Source organism: Falco biarmicus, chromosome 8, assembly GCF_023638135.1.
Source record: "Falco biarmicus isolate bFalBia1 chromosome 8, bFalBia1.pri, whole genome shotgun sequence".
In the NCBI taxonomy this organism is placed as follows: Eukaryota; Metazoa; Chordata; class Aves; order Falconiformes; family Falconidae; genus Falco; species Falco biarmicus.
Window position 1 is genome coordinate 66048859 of NC_079295.1, and position 20226 is coordinate 66069084.

At 47.9% G+C, this 20226-nt stretch overlaps 1 protein-coding gene across 9 annotated transcripts in view; it reads right to left on the minus strand.

The window, feature by feature from the left end:
- Positions 1 to 20226, minus strand: part of ARHGAP26 (Rho GTPase activating protein 26) — a 211390-nt gene that overhangs the window by 32252 nt on the left and 158912 nt on the right. For all 9 annotated transcript variants that reach the window (XR_008823362.1, XM_056348080.1, XM_056348079.1 and 6 more), the window contains 2 exons: positions 18681 to 18819; positions 12097 to 12250 (listed from right to left, as the gene is read on the minus strand). Coding sequence is in view for 8 of the 9 variants with exons in the window: in XM_056348080.1 (XP_056204055.1) it covers positions 12097 to 12250; positions 18681 to 18819 (293 nt within the window). In the remaining variant the exon portion in view is untranslated. The remainder of the gene's footprint in view (positions 1 to 12096; positions 12251 to 18680; positions 18820 to 20226) is intronic.

Sequence of the window (20226 nt, forward strand, 5' to 3'; positions counted from 1 at the left end):
AATGCATTTTCCCAGTCCTTTTCCAAATTAAAAGTGGGGCTGAATATTGGGGTGAGGGGAGAATGGGTAAGAATCCAGGTTCCTCAGGAAAAGGACTATTTGATTTATGAGAAAATTCCTTAAGAAGTCCCAGTGATGCTATTTCAGACAGACATTCCCAAAGTAGCTGGCAGGAAGGCAGGATGAGGGTGGGACCTGCTCCTGCACTTTCTGCACCTCTAATTGCTGTTATTCTTCAGGAATATAAACACCACGAGCAAAAGCGAAGAGAGCCATGAAAACTTCTGCAAAACAAGGGCAAGTGAGTAAAAGGGAGAGGAACTGCCAAAGCTGAGTAGGTTAAGGGCTCACTTCTGACACAGCACAAAGGACAGATGGGCAGACACAGTGCAGAGGATGGTGCCTGCTCGCTCCTGCCCGCTCCAACCAGCTTGCTCTGGGCAGGGTGGCAGCTGGACCCTCCACCAGCCCGCTCTGAGGGTTCGCTAGCTCCCCTGGCCATGTGCAGGGCAGATCCTCTGATGGTCTATAGATAATGTTTTTTCCTTTTAAAAGCATTGCTGGGTTCCTATCTCCTGAACCACATTCATCCTTTTGAAATGGGTAATATACTTATATATGGAAAATACAGCACAAAACCATGAAGTGCATTGGTTCTGCACCTCACATCATTTGATAACAGGTAAGGTATTATCTTAGAAATACTCTGACCTGTAAGCCTGACCTCCCAGAAATGCTGGTGCACAGAGGGAAACATAAGCTCAAAAATTCCCTGGCAGGTCCATCCATGACCAGAGGCTCTTCCACACCCCAGCACTGCCATACTCATCGTACCCTGTCAAGGGGAGCCAGCAGCTGCCTGAACCCTGAGCTGCTCTTAAACCAGTTACCTGTGAGCAGTTAAACAGCAGGGAGGGATTTAATAAGCAGAAGAGGAATAAACAACTCAAAGGGGCTTGACTGCACATGCACCTTTCTTCCTACCTGCATGTATCAGCAAGCGGGGCTGAGTATGGCTTTAAGCACATAACTGCTGCTGAGACCTATGGGAGGTGATCCGCTCATCCAGCATGCTGTGCTCCCAGGCTCTGCTGCTCCACGTGGGATGTGCAAAAAAGAGCTACAGGAGCCACATTCCCAGCACATGCAGGATGCCCATGCTCCATCTGCATCGCCTCCAGGGACGTGGAAGCTGGAGAGGACACAGCTGGACTGCAATGGGGGATCCCACCTTCAGCATATGACAGTACCAGCCAGAAAAGCCAGCTGAACTTTAAACTGTGCAAATTTGACCTGGACATCAGAAATGGGAAAAATAAATCCTATATTGCTGTTTGCAGAGCATTGGTTCTGGATCAGTCTAAAGCTCAGACCTCAAAACTAGCAGGGCTTTGCAGATAATGCCAGAATTATTTGTACGATCCTAGCAGAATACAGGAATGGATAGTGAAAGAGAGAGAAATAGAAGGCAGATGCATTTGACATGGGCGTTACTGAGAGTGTATATGTAACCTGCCAGCTCTCAAAGCCCTCGTGAGGACAGGGCCACGCCAACAGGGCGGCAACAGCCAGAGATGAAACTAAACTGCTAGACCAGATGTGGCTCAGGCATACAGCTCCATCCTGAGGGCAGACTGGAGCTGATCCTGCTTGGTGCTGGCAGCACATCCCCAGTGCCGTGGTGCTGCCACCGTGGCCCACTACAATGAGAGCAGCAGCTGACTCAGCTGGAGCACATACAGCCCTAACACCCTCCTGTGCTGCTGCTGACTCTGTGACCCAAGGTGCAGACCACAGCCTTGGCAGCCTGCTGGCGCTATACCCCTTATTCATCACACGGGATGACCTTGTTACCCAGCAGCAGCAGCATTCAGCTGACAAGGATGGCAAACCTTTTTGCCAAGTCAGCAAGATGTTATCTGGTGAGTGCAACAGTTTGTTATTAACCATCTTCATTTGCATTTTAAAGGTGTGAAAAACTCATCAGCAACTAACTAGCATCTGCCTTGCAAGACCAGCTGGTTCACCCGACCCCATCCAACACCAGTGTCAGAATTAGTAACTTCAACTGCAGCTGGACATTTTCCTAGCTTGAAATGGAACACTTCTGAGCAGCTGCCATCCTGGCTCTTACTGTTGAATCCGGTGTGATAATGACGGGATTTACATTTAGGATGTAAATCCCAGGGCAGGACAGAGGGCAGAATCAAGACTGCTGTTGCTGCCCCTTGGACAAACCACCTTGGCCTCTCCACCTCTATTTACCCAACTAGACACTCAACAGAATACATCACAAATCACAAGTTATCTGTAAAAAAACCAAAACAAACCAAAAAAACCTAAAAAGCAGCTGAGCACTTCTAGAACTTTAGAAAGGCAGAAATGACAGTATTTTGTGACAGCAGCTGACAGACATGGAGACCATCACTGACCAACCGTGGGTTAGCTCTGCAGCCATGAGAAAGCTCAGCTTTCCCAGCACTGCACAAGCTTACCAAGGTTTTAAAGCACTGTATTTTATAGGAAGATAGATCCACTCCTGAGGCTAGGTTTCTTCCACTGTGTAAGTCAAACTGTGCAAGAGTCAGGGTGCCCAGGTGACCGCCATGTCACCCACTAGGAGAAGTGCTCCTTGGAGCACTCAGGCACGTAACCTCTTTGCCATGCTTTCATCAAGCTCTGCTCAGAGAATAAAATGGCACTGTCTCACAGCTGCTCTATGCTGAATAAAACAAAAGCTGGATATGGCTGTAAAAAGTTCTCAGGCTTTCACATCCTCCAAGTAAATCCCCAGACATGCTCTCTGTGTGCCTTCACAGGGGTCTTTCTACAAATAAGTTTATTCTAGCTGCCAGCCTCACATGGCACCCAGAAACAGAGGAACTCTCCCATGAATTCCTAACCAACACCAGCTTCTGCTGCCCTTTACACCTGGCTAATCTTCCTGCAGACAGTGTAGGGATGTGGATCCTGAAATAAGAAGGATTTATTCTTACAGTAACTTGACTAACAAAGCAGGGTACAGTAATGTTCACATCACTTCTACTACTGAAGACTCCACAAAAGTTTAAAAAAAGAATGAAAAGCAAAACTAAACTATTTTTGCTGCAGAGATCTGCATTCTGTGTGGGTACAGAGAGTGGAGCTGCTGAAAAAGGCTGTATCATGTTTATGTAGTTATTTTTCAAGAGTGGAAAAAGTGACTTAAATTCTGCAAGGAATCAGCAGCATTTAAAGGTCTATTTACATCTCCTTGCATGTGTTTGCTTACGTGTGTCACAGCTTATAATTGCCAAAGCTGTTTGCATGTTCAAGGGATTATTTGTTCCAAAACCCACTATCTATCCTGTGTGATACACTGATGACACTATGCTGGTTTGTCTGCTGCTAGACATGGATTTGGGATGGCGAGGAACTTCAGAGCAAAGAAGGGACAGGGCAATGGGGAGAAGCTGCATCCTCCAATCACCACATTGAGGCCACTGGCACCATGGCTTCAGCATGCTGTCACCCCTCTCTGCTGCTGCTGCCACCCCCAGCTCTCCTCCCGCCTGCTTGGCCTGCCCCAGCAAGAAGTCACCGATGGAGGCTGTTTTGCAAATTCATTAATAACTCGCAATTTCTCTTATTTTCAGGCAGGGCAGGAGAAATGTAGTTCCAAGTTTTAGCTGGGATGCCTAATTAAGATTTATTCTGGTCCTGTAAATCAAAAGCACATGGGGATAACCTCTCTCCCATAGATTAACTGGGTTATTTTTTTCATGACCACTAGATCTTAGATCCGCTCCTAATTTCTTTCCATACCCATGGAGGGCAAGAAACAGCCATACTTGGTCAATGAGAAAATAAAGTAAAATGCAAATAGGCATGTGTTGACTAAATCCAAGTTTCCCAAAGCTATTATTTCCCTAAGGCAGAGTCCCCGGGGTTAAGGAGGTGTGGCAAGCAGCATGTGCTGGGGCTGGGTGGCTGAGCCCGCCTCAGGCGCCCTGAGCCTGTGGGTGAGGACAGGCACCGCCATTGTCCCTGCCGTGGGCCTCAGCTCTGCACACAACCTCCCCCAGCCAGGCGCTGCTCCCCTGTCATCTGGGAAAAGCCCCGACAGCCACTGCCTCTGTACTGACACCTCTGGCCCGGGACAGCATGGAGAGCAGGAGGCGCCACCAGGCACAGGCAGTGTCATTAGGCTGGCGGTATCTTCTTGAGAAATAAGGCAAAAAGGCCTAATATTTCATTCTGAGGGAGCAACAGATGGTATTTCCTTTGTCAAGTGATTTTTTTTTTCCTGCATTCAATATTTTTGACTTAGTTGGCACCTACAAAGCTTATTCCAGGCACAGCTGGCAAAGGCATCGATGTGAGGGGAGCTGCTATGGAACTGCCACACCGGCACAGAGGGGAGCAGACACTGACTGGCACATGAGCTCACCCAGCTTTAAGAGGACGTCAAGATTGCCAAGCCATGTGCTCCAGAGCTGGCATCATCTGACACCAGCCAGCACCAGAGCCTTGGGGAAGCTTCACGCCTGAGCTGCCTGGTGGCTGGGCACACACCAGGCCCCTCCACTGCCCTAAGCCGGGTGGGAAGCGTGAACGGATGGACCCCATGTGCCTGAGGGCTGGGAAAGGGAGGCTGTAGGGGCTGCAGGGCAGCTAGTTCTGGGCATTTCCTTGTGCGTCAGGACTCCCAGCCTCAGGGGTTCCCTTCTAATGTCAAGGGGCTTCTCAGGGCTTTACAGAAGCAAAGCAGAGCCAGCAGGGTCGTGCTGGGTCAGCCCTAGGCAGGGTTGAGCCTGCCATGCCTGGGGTCCAGGCTATTCAATAGCTCGCTCCCTGCTATTTTTAGACACTCACTGACACATCTGACGCTTGAGTCCTAGTCCACATAAAAAGGCGTATTTCCATGCTTGCTCTGCACAGGTAGAGCCTCCTCCTGCAACTCATCACAGCCCCACAGCCCCCAGCCGCTGCTGCCCACCTGCTCAGCACTCCAGCCCACGCATGCCTTGCACCCACGGTGTCTCCTCAGGGCATTAAACCAGTCATTCTGCACAGGAAAAACAGCTAGAACAGCCAAGCTTCTGCAGAGAACACAACACTGCAGGGCACCATCTCTGTCCATGGGGTGACTTACAGGAAGGTCTCCTATCTCTGAGCTCTACTCAGCACAGCGCAGGGCCAGGTGTGCAGCACCTGGGCTGCAAGCGGCATGGAGGCAGGCTGAGCTACAGGCAGAGGGCTGCCTGTCCAACCCGATGTACAGGAGAGCAGCAGACGGTGACATGCCAGTTACCACAGGACTCATGATGCTAAGGGCAAACAGGCAGGTCTGCATGAAGCCCTGCACACAGCTGGGGAAGGACAGGTCAGGCAAACAGAAATGGTCAGGTCCTCCTGGGGGCACCCTTCCAGAAGGCAGCCCAGAAATGTGAAGTTTTGCCTCTGAGAGCACTGCTAGGTAATCTTCCAACAGAGAGCCTTACTAACTTCAGAAATCAACAAGCCTTCAAGAGAGCATGAGAAACCTGTAAGAAGCAACTGTTCAGAAACATCCCAGAAGTCCTGTCAGGCTGTGCTTCACTTCAGCAGTGGTAATGGAGTACTCCTTCAGTGGCAGCAAAAAATTAAAAAGGGTTGGGAGACAATAAAATAAGCACTCTGAGCCACCACTGGGAAACATTAGTGCAAAGATGTGGCCAAGGACTAAAAAAAAAAAGTGTCCAGTTTTCATATTCTAGTCCCATTTGCACAGGCATGAAATAGCAGCCAGCCTGTCTTCCCAACAGCAGCCACCCGCTGCTCCTCTCCTTGGGAGCAGCAGCAGGACGGTGTGGATGGAGCAGGTCGTCCCAACACTTGCCTGCAGCCAGCTGACAGAGGGCTGCATGGCTATTGCTGAAACAGGGTGCCTGCAGGACCCAGGCAAGCACCCCTTGAGCTAGTTGCTAAACTTGTGCGCTCTGTCACCCAGTCCAGCCCTTCTTGGGCGATTCTGATGCTCACCTCCCCTTCAAAAAGAAAAGGCAGAAGCCCGCCCGCGGTATCATTTGCACATTTATAGTTACAAGAGTACAGGCTAGCAATTTTGTGGAGTCAAAATGCAAAAATGCAGCTTATCTAGTTACCCATCTAAACATCATCCGGCCCCACCCCACATTCAAAACAGCCCCATACAACACAAAATTACTGTGAGCGGAGAAACTGAAACCCTGGTGACTCCATTTACCTCCTCCAGTAAGTTCTGGCTGCTGCTTGTTTTCCAAACTGTAACACATTACTTGTTCAGCTTTGCAAACAAATATAAAAGCCTGCAGCAAGTCGCAGGTAGGAAGTCAGCCAGAAGCACCCAGTATTACACCCAAAAGCTAATTAAGACTCAGGCATTACACTTATTTTAAGCACTAAAAGGTGATTCTAACGAGGTTGCGTAATGCTATCTGGCTACTGCCTCGTGTGTTTGCAGCACCCCCCTCTGATTTGGCCTTAGCCAGATCTAAGCACTTGGAGCAGCTGCCCATGTACCCAGCACAGCAGGGCCCTGCGTGCAGCAGAGGTCTTTGAATAATACAGAAGAGACTAATATATAAATAAAACAGAAAAAATACAAAGCAAACACCAATCAAGGTGTCTGTTATCTACAGTGATACACCTCATGTCAGAGGCTTCACAGGTATGCATAGCAGAACTGCCACAGCAAGGTGCTTTTCTTAAAGGGTTTAAATGCTTTTTGTTTTTCATGATCACGCAATTTAGTTTGAAAACTTCCCCCCTTCAGCTGAAGCACATATGCTAGAAACACTACACTTTATTGTTTTGCCATATTTTCTAAGATATTTTCTGCAAGGGCAGGATAAAGAAATCTGACACTTCTTTAGAAACAAACCCCTCTCCCTGGAGCTTTGGTGGCCCTGGGCAGCCAGCCCCAGTCCCTCCATGCCCTGCAGCCACAGTAACAGCTCCTGGCACGGAACTGCAGTCCTGCTGACTCACCGGGTACAACTCCTGCCCAGAGCAGTTTTTCCATAAAAATAAGCCCAGCCCTCAAAAATAAATGCATTCCCATAGTAAAACCCGGATTGGTGGCTGGGAAGAAAGAGCCTTTGCCCTGCAGCAAAACCATTTCCCTCCCAGTTGGTGCAGGAGGACAATGCTCAAGGGAAGGTGAATCTGAGAACAACAGTGCTCCCCTTGGGAGGGTGACAGTGGTAACAGCACCAAGGAGAGGACACCTTGGCCCCAGCATGGTCACTGCCATAAGCACTCATCACACCCAGAGCCTGGGGTAGAAGCAGCACACACTCACAAGAGAGATTTAGGAATCGGCTCAGCTCCCCATGGAGCAAAGCTGGTGGATACACGAGTGTTTAGAAGGGAGCCGAGAGGCTTTGTAAACAAAAGCTCAAACAAACATCTGTAATTTCACAAATAGCATTCACAACTTTCAGCACTGCACATTTGAAGACAAGCTTTGAATGCATTGGTGCTTACTGCAGTAAAACAAGAAATCCCCCAGACTTGCAGTCCTTAACATTTGTACTCCATGTTTCCCAGTAAGATCAAAAAGAGTTGGAGAGGGACTTTTTACAAGGGCATGTAGTAATGGGACAAGGGGGAATGGCTTTAAGGTGAAAGGAGGCAGGTTTACATTAGATATTAGGAAGAAATCCTTCCCTGTGAGGGTGGTGAGGCACTGGCACGGGCTGCCCAGAGCAGCTGTGGGTGCTCCATCCCCAGTAGTGCTCAAAGGCCAGGCTGGACGGGGCTGGGGGCAACCTGGGCTGGTGGCCGGTGTCCCTGCCCCTGGCAGGGGGTTGGAACTAGGTGAACTTTTAAGGTCCCTTTCCAACCCAAACCATTTGACGATTCTGTGATTTCCACAAGAACATCAGTTTTCCGCTTAACAAGAAGCAAAAACATCAAAGTGACCCAACTCCTTTCCCTGCAATTTCCCAAAGAGCTTTTGCAGAGGGTGAGTAGCTGTGCCGTGGCTCCCATGCAGTCAGGAGCTACCATGCCCAACATGAAACATCCATGTCTGGGGACAACCCACTTGGGTTCTACCATGGCTTAAAGGATGAAGGTGGAAGCACTGAATCTAGCTGCTGCTTGTGGGGAGAAGGCAACTAATGATGGAAGGGTTTTTGATAGTTTCAGGTACACCACTGTCCCTGCCATTGGCTGGGCTGGTGAGCAGCTTCAAGGTGGATGTTACTTTGGGGCAACACAACATTGCAGCTTTCAGAGCACAGACTGAAGTTTGATACCCTGTGACCAGCAGAAAAAAAGGTAGTTTTCCCTTCACAGCTGTCACACTCTGCCTACAACATAGCATGTGTGAGAAGGTGACACAAAGCCACTAATGGGCAACCCAGTGATGCCACAAGACAAGCAGTTTTCAAAGCAATGTTGATGCCAAAAGGCTCATTGTGTGCCCACTCTGCCCATCACACTCCCTAGGTGGGCACCCATCTCAGGACAGCTTCAGCTGAGCCTGGGGCCTGGCATAATGCTGAGGCTAGACAGGACACTGGGGTCACTGTGTCCAGTATGCATATGCGGGCAAAGGGTGAAAGATGCACCAACACCAAGGCAACAAACCTCAGAATAGTCAGAAAAGGCCCTAATTAATGAAGGAATTCCCCTGCACGGAAGTCTCCATCTACCCTGTTTTTCAGTGGTGTATTTAGCAGAAAATAAGCAGTAGGTCAAATTCTGGTCTGAGTAGTTTTGAATTTACTAACCTTTGCTGTTGTCCAATTAGGGAAGCAGAGGTCCCTTTCTTGAAGGGAAGGAAACACTGAAGCCAGGATTCTTTTGTACTTGTTCTTTTGAAGTTTCTTGTTCAGGAAGAAATCCCTTTTTCTTTCAAGGAGGAAAGCAGGACTTTCTGGCCTCCACACACCTGGAATTTTACAGCTCCTCAGCTGCAGGGTTTGAATTTTGGTGAGCACTGGCTCCCAACTCAGGCAGCTGATCAACTGATGGGCAGGCTGCCAGGAAAGCCAGCCCCTCCTGAACAGGTCCTCAAACAGGATGGCCCTGGTCCACCGCCAAAAGTTACAGAAAACATTGAAGAATGCAAAAAAAACCCCCACCCAAACAAACAACCCAAAACTCCTGAAGCAGAGCTCAAAGATGGGTCTCAGAGGACTGGCAGAGAATTTGGCAGGGTATTTGAAGGACAGCAAAGGGCAAGGCACCCTAAGACCTTCCCCACTGCTGTATACCCTAATTGTGGGTCTGGTAATTACAGGGGAGCACCAGAATGCCTTGCATGGCAGTAACAGATACTACTGCAGTGTATGTAGCTGCCCAAGGCTTCCTGCAAAGCCCAAATTACTCAGCTGGTTAAAAAAACAGAAGTGGCTTTATACACATATTATTTGGGTAGTCCCACCGAGCGGCGACAACAAAGCTGCTGGGATACTGGCACCATTCAGACACCCTGCCCTGACCCAGACTGCAGCCTGTAAACAGCTGCAGGGCTGGTCTGGGGGACAGACCCACTGCTGGCAGCCCTCCTCATCCTTGCTACTGAACCCCCCACAGAGCACTGACCACCAAGGACAAAATACCATGGCGCTGCCAAAACCGTGGGTAGAGATTAGTGCTCATGGATAAGCAGACATAGAGGGGCTGAAGTGACATCTACATGTGTCACAGGCCTAGTAAACTAGCTGGCTGCAACAAGGCTTTTACCATCACATACCAGGTTAACTTTGATAAGTAGCTCCCACACCTTGCCCCAGCACAGCCTCTCCTTGTCTCTCTTGCATCCAGGGTGCTCATGCTCGCTCTCTGCTTCTTCCTGGTCTCTCTTCATCCAGGGCTCCTCTTCTGTACCCCTTAGAGCTATTTAACTACTTAGCAGGAACCAGCCACAGCTGCACCTTGTCTACATCAGCCAGCCCACTGCCCCTGAAGCCAGCCCACAGCTGTATATTATCAATGTTAATTAACCTGCCTTCATTCCTCTGTAGTTCCTCTACATACATGCACTGTTTAAAAAGAATAAAATGAAGTCAGATGCTTCATTTCTCATCAAAAGATCAGATTAAAGATAGTTGATTGAAATATTTGGGGTTACAGAGAATAAAATATTTGCCTTGTGGTATTATTCACCTTATGACTCATTTTTTGACATTTAGCTCAACATGGACTGAAAAGTTGTGTAAAAATAATCACATCATCACTAGATTTGAGGAAAAGCACCAAATGCCACACTGTCAGAGCCATCAGAGCTGCCAGTGCTACCCCTGCTAAACACTATTTCACTTTGCAAAACTGTAAAGGCCCCTTAACTGGCGGCAACCAAATAGTTTCACTGCTGGTCTGCTCACTTAATTCCTTGGTAACAGCAAGATGCGTCCATTCCCCAAAGCCTCATATAGCTTTAACTGATATATTCTGCTGAGCTCCTTTATGACTTCCTTTAAAAAAGAAATTATTAGGAAGACACAACTCTTGGAATCTGAATAACTGAATTTGGCAAACAATTCCTGTAAGGTCACAGCAAGACTCAGGCTCACAAACCTTGCTGTATTATAAGTTACAGCACTCTTTCAGCCCTTGAAGGACAAAGAAACTAAAAACAACCTGTTGGGGGAATGGTATGTGACTAACTTCCAGAGCTTCAACCAACAGTACAGGCATGAGATATCGATGCATCTTTAATCAGTACATAACATATGTAACGTGCAACCTCAGTTAGAGGCATCCTACCTTTTGGATGCTCTATTCTGCCACCGCAACACTCCTTGCAGGTGGCTTTCTTGCAGTAGGTAAATCCAGAGACAGCAGGTAAGGCACGGAGCTGAGCCTTACCAACCCTGCACCCAGAGCCAATGGCAGGTGAGGTCAACAAGAGGCAGGGCTTGTTTGGTACTCATACAGCTCACGGTTTTAGTGGCAGTAATGGTGAGAAGAGAGGCAGAGCAGATGGATGAAAGCCAGAGCCTGTCCTCTGTTCACACATGCACACATGCACTCAATTTTCACACCAGCTGCCTGCTGTGTACTTACCTTTCTGCCCATGCAAACCACTGCAGGCAGGGGCCTGAGCCATCCCCACATGCTGGCCATGAGGGCTACACTCCAGACCCCCCAAACCCCAAGCACTGCTGTCAACCAAGCCAAGAGCAACAAGTCGTACCATCTCCAGCAGTACCCACCCTGGCACTCATCCATTTTGAGTCCCTAGCAATCCTTCTGTTGATAACGAGAGCAAAGCAGCTAAAGCAAAAATATCCCTGTCTGCTCCCAAGAGACTGGGGGCTTCTACGGTTGAGTGGGAACTGGAAGTGTTTGGAGCCTGTGGGAGGACCAGAGGGGTGGGAAGGAAGGTCTCCATTAATTGAGACAAGGCCATAAACTGAGTGGCGGGAGCAGCATTCCTCCTGACTGATCTGTGGGGAGAGGGATGGGCAGGGGCATGCCGAGGAGCACTGGGGAAAATTGGCTTTGGCTTGCAAGGACTGCAGTGGCTCTTGAAGATCTGAGCAGATCCTCACATGTACGAGAAAAGGCAGTTCTGTGGGAAAATGCTATCGGGCCCAGCAGAGCCATGGCAGGAAGGAAATTCCCCCAGCAGAGACGGCCATTGGCTCGAGGGCTCAGCTGTGTCAAGTTCAGGGGACTTCATAAATAACTGGGCTGTCCCCAGGGAGTCATTGCTAAGGTCACTATTTTTTCCCTTGAACTTTCCAGATGAAGGAAGCAATAGCAGAAGCAATGGCACAGATTTGGCTGGAGATCAACTGTACTGACAACAGTCAAAGAATTTAACTCAGAAGAAAAGTCCTTTGTGTTTGCTGGAGTTATCACCAGATGCGTCAAGCAGTAAAAGCAGCAACGTGGAGTTCTGCTTGAAAAGTATTCCACATGTGCAAAATAATCAGAGCTGAAACTCCCCAGCAGATATAACTCACAGTAACTAAAGATCAAGTTAAAAATGCAAGGAACATGCTAGGCACCCATTAAAAATTAAAATGTTAAATTGTATTCTTCAACAAACTGCTGGGATTCAGAGTAAGAAACAGCCCTGATTAAAGATTAAGGACAGAGAGCCTATAAAACACTAATTACCACCATACTTACAGTGAATTTGGCCTGTTGGGTTTAATTACTTCTAGTTCAAGATCACTTGAGTTCAGGCTGGGCTGGGGAGCGTTGTTGGAGTTAAGGAAGCTGTTTACATTTGAAGAGATGACGGATTCCAGGCTGGAGTTGAGGATACTGTTCCTGTTCTCCTCTAAAAAAAATAAAACCCCAAGAATCGTCAACCATCACACAGAGCTGCCATTGTATACAAAAATAAAGCACATACTGCCGCAAAGGCATCGCATGTTTCTAGTAATAATCCCTGCCTTAATACAAAGAGGGCAGCATCTTACCAGATCTCAGAAGACAGGCAGTTAGTTTACACAGATACTATACATTAAAATGTAAGAAATACCAGGTACTCTTATATATTTATTTTTTTAAGATGCGGCTAAATTTTAAAATTAATACCAGTTTTAGCAAGAAAATATTCATTGTTCTCCAGGCATTAATATTTTACATTCCCAAAGACATCCAAAGTACCACACAACCTGAAAAAAATTAAAATGCAAACTATATACAGGAATGGATTTCTTTGTGACTGAAATCAGCTGCCAAGGGACCAAGCATTTGTGTGACAGAGCAGAATAACGTTTTAGAACAAGAAAAGGACAGATCACCCAGTTAAGGTTTATCTCAGAAAAAAAAGCTTCAGTCTAGGACTTGAAATCAGCTACTATTGACCTTTCCTGGCCAGGTCTATAAGGAGAAAGGGGATGGGGTCTCTGCTCCATTTTGACTCAGCTCTTCAGAAATACAGTGCAGCTATGGGGTCAGAAACTTGGCTTCATTTCAGATCCAAAACAGTACCTCATGCCCCCTGCCCCCCCTCCCCCCCCCCATGCCAGCTGTACTGCATTGGGGAAATGCTGGCACTGCTCTGCTGACAATCTGGTGTTTTCTAGAGTTTCTTGTTTCCCTTGATCATATTCTGCTAAGAGATCTCCCCCTTATTTGTGTAACTTTAGCAGAGAAGAGTGAAAATATTATGCATCCCAAACCGGCATCCTCAGCCTGGGCTCCCTCCTCAGCTCTATGCTGAATTACCTAAAAATCACATTAATTTTCATAAGATGCCTTCTCCGTATAAGCAATAATTGTAATCGTGAGAAGCAATTATCATCACTGATGACATGAAAAGCAACCCTATGGCAGAGAGCTGCTGCTTCTGTGCTGATGTTTTCCTGAAAGAAAGATGTTCTCCTGCTGGAAAACACAGAGTCCTACTTCAATGATAACTCTTTCATCCAGTGCACACTAATATGATTACATTACTACCAAAAAGCACATAGTAATAGAGAATCCCTTGTTCTCAATCCCTTTAATTTGTACACCTCTGCTTATGTTAGAAGTAGAGCATGTAATACTCATCTGTACACATTTAAAGAAGGATGAAAGAGTGCAAGAGGAACTCCTGGGATACATGAAAAGTTAATCCTAACATACAGCAGAAAGAAACCACCTACATTTCTGTGAAATAGCTTGGCAGTATCATTGTCCCAGCTGCAGAGGAGCATGGTGTTGTGGCAACTCTTTGCCACCGCTTCAGAGAGAAAAGCTTACATTAGCAATAGGTTTGTGGATGCCAGGGGAAGAGCAGAGCAACACTCCTCGTCACACTCCTTTGCTAGAGTTGCATTTTCCTGGTAGCTGGGCAAAATCAGCGCCCGCATGGCAGCAAGACAAGGCTAAAACTTGGTTTAGCTTTGGTTGATCTTATCTTCCAGAGATTAGCCAAAGCCAAGGATGTGTGAATTACGTTGATACATGTCAACATGTTCTGAAATTGCATTTCACTAATCTTAATCTCCAATAAGACACCAAGGGAACAAGCAGCACCTACACTTCTCTGTCCCCAACTTTGTTCCTCGAATGTGCCTAGTTGGACCTTTTGCCCCACCATGGTTTCCAACTCACCACTGTCTGATATGCCAAAAGGAAAATACAAACGATCTCATCAGCTTTGAGCTCAAACACCACCATACAGTGGCTCAAATGACAAGCCATACTTTACCTAAACCAAGTCAGAAAAGCTCATAAACAGAAGGGATTTCCCTGGAGTGTCCAATTTAGAGACATTTCTTGGACTATGCTTTATGCCCAGCCCCAGCAGCAGGTGATGAGTTTGGTGCTGGAGCTGCAGCTCAGCCAGAGGCTGCGGGCTGTGCAGAGCACACCAAGCCCAGCTGGGGCCAAGGCAGGTCCTCTGATACAAAGCTATGAGCTGACAAAAGCCCACCTGGAATCAGAAGGTATAAGTGCTTTGTGATGAAATCGAGTATCCATGTAGAAGATAAAAAGAGGCTAAAGTGAAGAAAAGCAGAGCACTGACTCCACAAATACTGACAGGCCAATGTGGGAGCCAGCAGATGAAATAAGAGAAATCAAGCTGCCTACAGACCTAAAAACCCCAAAAGGCCAATCCAAATCACTCCTTTATTTTTGCATCTACCAGAATGGGCTTTAAACAGTGCCACAACAGACCACCTGTGCAGCATACAAAGGTGGCCAGGCCCAGGGACTGTCCACGCTGAGCCCCACCGGACTGAGAGGCTGCACTGGAGGCTGCAAGGAGCATGGACCTGAGCTGATGGAATGTGGTCTAACACTACATATTATTATTTCCAAACATTTTCTGCCCAAGGCTGAAGTCCAATTATAAGCTAAAAAATCAGTGTCAATTGTCTGCCTAATCTCAGAGCTAGATACCAACCAATACTGAATTAAAGTCCCTATCAGCCAAGAAACTGGAAGCGTTCCATCTAAAGAGGGAGATGAATGGCAGAATCTGAAACTCTTACTTTATTTCCTCCTTTTTAAAAGGCTGATACTGTATTTTGCTTCATGTTTTTAAAAAGCTTATGTGAAGGATTCTTTGCTGTGAGATTTAGTATAGTCTTACAGCTACAAGACCAGAACTGCCCATCAGCTAAAGCATGTTTCTTCTCCATCACTCAGAAGGCAGAAGAGCCACTTGCAAACCGCCAGCACAGTCGGGTGTGAGAGGCATCACAGCCAGCCACACTCTCGTTGCAGACCCCCAACATCCCCCTTGTAGCACAGTCCCAGCCCCTGCCACTGTCCCCAGCTCCCAGCTGTGTCTCCTCACTGCTGGCACTGTGGCCCCGCTCCCACCAAGAGAGCTACCGTTAATAAACCAAACCAGCAACTTCTCTCCAAGACACCCAAAACCACCTTGCTGGAAAGGAGGAGCTTCAGGGAGAGTGGGACTTGTACATTTTTGGTAGTCCTCCCTTTGCTAAACAAACTCTCCCATCACTGAACTGCTCAGCCAGTCTCAGTTCCCTGTCTCCCAGGGAGAGGGAACCAGCCACACATCAAAATGAGTTTGAGTTTTCACCATTTACCCAAGCCCTTGTGAACTTTAATGGAAAATAAGTCAGGCAGAGCTGCAGGAGTCTCACCAAAGCCTCCAGCTTCTCCAGACTCTCCTCCAGTAAACGCTACACCCTGCCTGACAGCAGAGCTGCAGCTTCTGGCTGATAACCTGATCTAGGGTGCTTTGATAACAGTCATCCACAGGAACCACAGAAGCGATGACAAAAGCACTCTGCATAATAAAATACAAGCAAAATGCCACAACAGTGTTTATAATGAAGACCTGGTAAGGAACAAAATTAGGTATTTACTGTGTTGATGACACTTGTTTCACAGTACTCACTCTGTTCCTGGGTCAGTTGTGGAAAAAAATGTGAATGTTTAACGATGAAATAATCACTGTGATTATCTAATCTGCTCTCTTGCATGATCCTATTTATTAAACATTATAATTTTTGACTTACACACAGCTTAGTATGATGAATTTTAGTGAAAATTTTAGAAAGATATTTGACTTCGATTAACAGATTTCAAGTAATGGAAAAATCACCATCCCACTTAATTTCTTCTTATGGTTATATTGCTCTCAGTCTTAAAAAATATGCACTCTGTTTCCATTTTGAATGGATCTAGCTTCAATTTCCACTATTAGATCTTATTATGAGGTGGGTCTGAGCAAACTTCATGAAGTTCAACAAGGCCAAATGCAGGGTCCTGCACCTGGGCTGGGGCAACCCTCAGTATCAAGCCAGGCTGGGTGGAGAATGGATAGGGAACAGCCCTGAGAAGAAGGACCTGGGGGTGCTGGTGGATGAGAAGCTCACCGCGACCTGGCAATGTGTGCTCGCAGCCTGGCAAGCCAAATGTATCCTGAGCTGTATCATCAGTAGCGTGGCCAGCAGGGTGAGGGAGGGGATTCTCCCCCTTTACTCTGCTCTGGTGAGATCACACCTGCAATGCTGCATCCAGCGCTGGAGCCCCCAACATAAAAAGGCCAAGGACCTGTTGGAGCGAGTCCAGAGGAGGCCACAAAGATGATCAGAGGCTGGAGCACCTCTGCTATGGGGACAGGCTGAGAGAGTTGGGGTTGTTCAGCCTGGAGAAGAGAAGGCTCCAGGGAGACCTTATTGCAGCCTGCCAGTACTTCAAGGGGCCGACAAGAAAGCTGGGGAGGGGCTTTTTACAAAGGCATGTAGTAATGGGACAAGGGGGAATGGCTTTAAGCTGAAAGAGGGTAGGTTTACATTAGATATTAGGAGGAAATTCTTCCCTGTGAGGGCGGTGAGGCGCTGGCACAGGCTGCCCAGAGCAGCTGTGGGTGCCTCATCCCTGGCAGTGCCCAAGGCCAGGCTGGACGGGGCTGGGGGCAACCTGGGCCAGTGGGAGATGTGCCTGCCCCTGGCAGGGGGTTGGAGCTGGATGATCTTTAAGGTCCCTTCCAACCCAAACCATTCTGTGATTCTACGACTGCCTTTTTTTCATAGATGAATGACTCATGCGGTGTGCCTTCAGTGTTCCCATTGTGCTTGGGGCTCTTCTGAGTTGTATTTACCTCTTCCAATACATATTTTGAGGCATGAGCACCAAAGTGACCACGTACTTCGGGGCTCCCTGTCCCTCACTCCTGAGACAGCCATCTGCAAAGGAAAGAGGTGTTTCCACCAAACAGGGATGCAGCCAGCACTCTGCAATGGGGAGGCTACCGAAGGTGCCAGCTGTTTGTGTGTCACAGTAGAGCTTGTGTCACAGCTCAGGACATGATGCAGACATGGCACACAGCTCAGCTTGTGCTGCTGTCCAAGCCCCTGTGCTTCAGCCTGACTTAGAGCCTTGGCTGGTCTCTGGACCGCTAAGAAAGGAAACATCACATTATTCCACTTCTAACACATGCAGCAGGGACAGCAAACACTGAATGAAATTGCAGCGTCTTCCCATAGACACAGGAGATCACAGGAGGAAAACAGAGAAAACATTGCTTGGCATGGGAATAAATAAATGCAGAAATAAATAAATGAACTCAGTTTCCTCTCTAGGCAAGGGAAGGATGGAGAGGAAGTCTCTGGCAGCTGGGCAACCCTAGAGTCTAAAAAGCAACTGCTTAGCAGCAAATAAATTTCTTAGGCTGGAATTTTTCAAAAGCAGCTTTTAATACTGGAGGCTCCACCAGCACTCATGTGATATGCTATTTCCAGAGCACTCTTTGGTGCTACCACTGCTTCCTTAAACCCACGTGTATTGTTATGACATCCTCTGAGAGTGCCTGGTAATTAACAGTAACTCAATCAGAGGCGGACAAGCCCACATGTTTTGAGAGTCAGCAAAGTACACAACAACCTCTCCGTCCAACCCAACAGCTTTACATCCTGGGAGACAGTTTAATTCCAGTCCTCCCCTGCTCCTTGCTCCCTGTGCTCACCCACCTGCCCGAGCAAAGCAAGCCAAGTCCCCAAGCATGTGCTTTGATCACCAGGTTACAATCCGGCTCTTTTAGCAAACTGGGACAGCTCCCTGTGCAACAGGGCAGTTTCAGGAGCAGCCTGAGGCAAGGGCTGGGAGTGCATGGACAGGAGGAATGGGAGAGCAGGGAATTGGGCTTACACTGTAACATGAAGCAACAGCCTGAGCAAACACATTTCTGCTCCGTGAGTAGGGATGGGGCTACTGACTCTTTCACCTAAATATGTGGAGTACCAATTAGTGACAGAAACGGAAAGATGATCTTCAACATTTTTAAACTGCCATAGTACATAATCCTCAGAAAAATGCAGAACCTCCTGGCCAAGTTTTCGTGTCTGTAAAAGGCAAAGTGCCTGAGGACATCTAAAGAGGGTTGCCTTTTGAAGCCACAGGGGTGCCCACCCTTGCTGCATGTGTTGCGCCCCATGTACAGGAGCACATCTCGGCAGCCGTTGACGGCGAGGACAGGGATCGAGGAACATGAGAATGAGAACACACAGGGGCCTGTCAGGTGGGGAAGGGACAGCAACACTCTATCTATACTGTGCTAATGCAGCCTCATTTCAAGCACCTGGTTAAGGGCTTGGATGCCAGACAACCTTCACACTCCCCATCAAAGTGGCAATAAAGGAGACTGAAGCTTGATTCTGTTATGGGAATCGTCTCTCCCATTGACAGCAGTAAAACTCCATAGGAATGGCATGGGAATTACAATCCATTTGTCACAATTAGGCCAAAAACTTAGTCTAGTGGGAAAGCCAGGAGCTGCGGCTCAGCACACTTACGCTTCTCATTGGGTTGTGCTGTGTGGAAGAGTGTCAGTGGTCTCTCGCTGCAGGAGGGAGGCTTTGAGTCCGTGCTCTTCTTGCGAGATAACAGCAGCTGCGAGTTTGATGGTGGAGTCTCTGGCACCATGTTAAATATCTGTTAAAAATAATAAACAAATTCTTCTTTGGAATGACCCCTTTGAACAGAACAGCTGCCTACCTGCCTGGTCCGCACCGCTCTACAACCGCACTGCAGAGCAGCACCTAAGGAAGACATGCATCCAACAAGGCAACATTTTGGGTACAGTTTCCTAAATTCCACATTCCCACTGTCCACGCTCCTTTTCTCTATACTTCACCCAAGATGCAAGTTGCAAGATGTGAAGAACCCTGATACTCCGGCACTCAGATGAGTTTTCGAGGGTGCATGGTGTCCCAGCAAGTGACGGCGAGTGCCCCTGGAGAGACAAATCGGCATGTCCCCGCACATGCTTCCCCATGGCATGGCCCTCAGTGCCCTCACACCCACTGATGCAGACCAGCTTGGGAAAGTCTTTGCAACTTCCAGCCACAGCTGTCAGAAACTGAGTAATCACATTTTTCTCAAGGGGATGGAATTTTAAAATTGCCTGAACTTAAAGAGCAGCAGTTTTGTCTGTTGTTGATGTTTGGTTATTTATTGTTTCTTTTCTGGAACCCCGGGCTCAGACAGCAGCAGCATTGCCTCAAGACCAGCTTTCTCAAGTTCTCCCTTTGCTAGAGTATATTAAACACCATCCCTCAGTGTCCTTCCTTGCTCTACCTGTCCCTGGCAGACAGACAGCTGGCATTGCTGGGGGTGCCAAAAGAAAAACTGTATTTCTGAGGCAGCTTGCTGCCCACTGCAGCATCGGGGAGACTCCTCAGAGCACACAGCCATCGCTGCCAGTCACTGGCAGCCCTTGCCTTCCAGAAAGCCATCAAATGCAGCCTGCCAGCTAATGGGAGCAGCTGCCAGCAGTTAATTGGCTTGTTTCATGTAACAACAACAAAATCCTCACACACATACATAAACACTTCATGCTGATTTCTACAAATAAATGCTAAAGAGTGAAAAAGTGTTAGTCAAAAATTTTAATGTCACATCTCTCCCCAAAAGCACAAAGAGGTGGGTATGAAGGGCAGTACTTACAGCCCTCCCCATTCTCAGTGAATCAAACACGCCCTGGCTAAGAACATCACTCCCCAACCTTTCCATCTGTAGGGACTCACTGCTGGGGCTCAGGTTCAGCTTCTGAGCCTGCAGACGGGTGAGGTGCAGGAAGCAGCAATGAATCACTGTGCAAAGCTCCTGCGTGCACGGCAGGCCCCGGCCCCCATCAAGTGAGCAGTTGAATCTGACTGTGCATCGTTGGGCATGCTGTGAAACAGATGGATGGATTATGGAGTCCTGCTGCAGCCCTTCCTGGAGAGCTCTGCTGAGCTCATTCACACATTCCTCCTGGGTTCATGGATTAGCAGAGGGAGAAGCAGCCCGAGCCACACTTTCTGCATGCAGCACTGCTCATTTTCACCCCACACACGC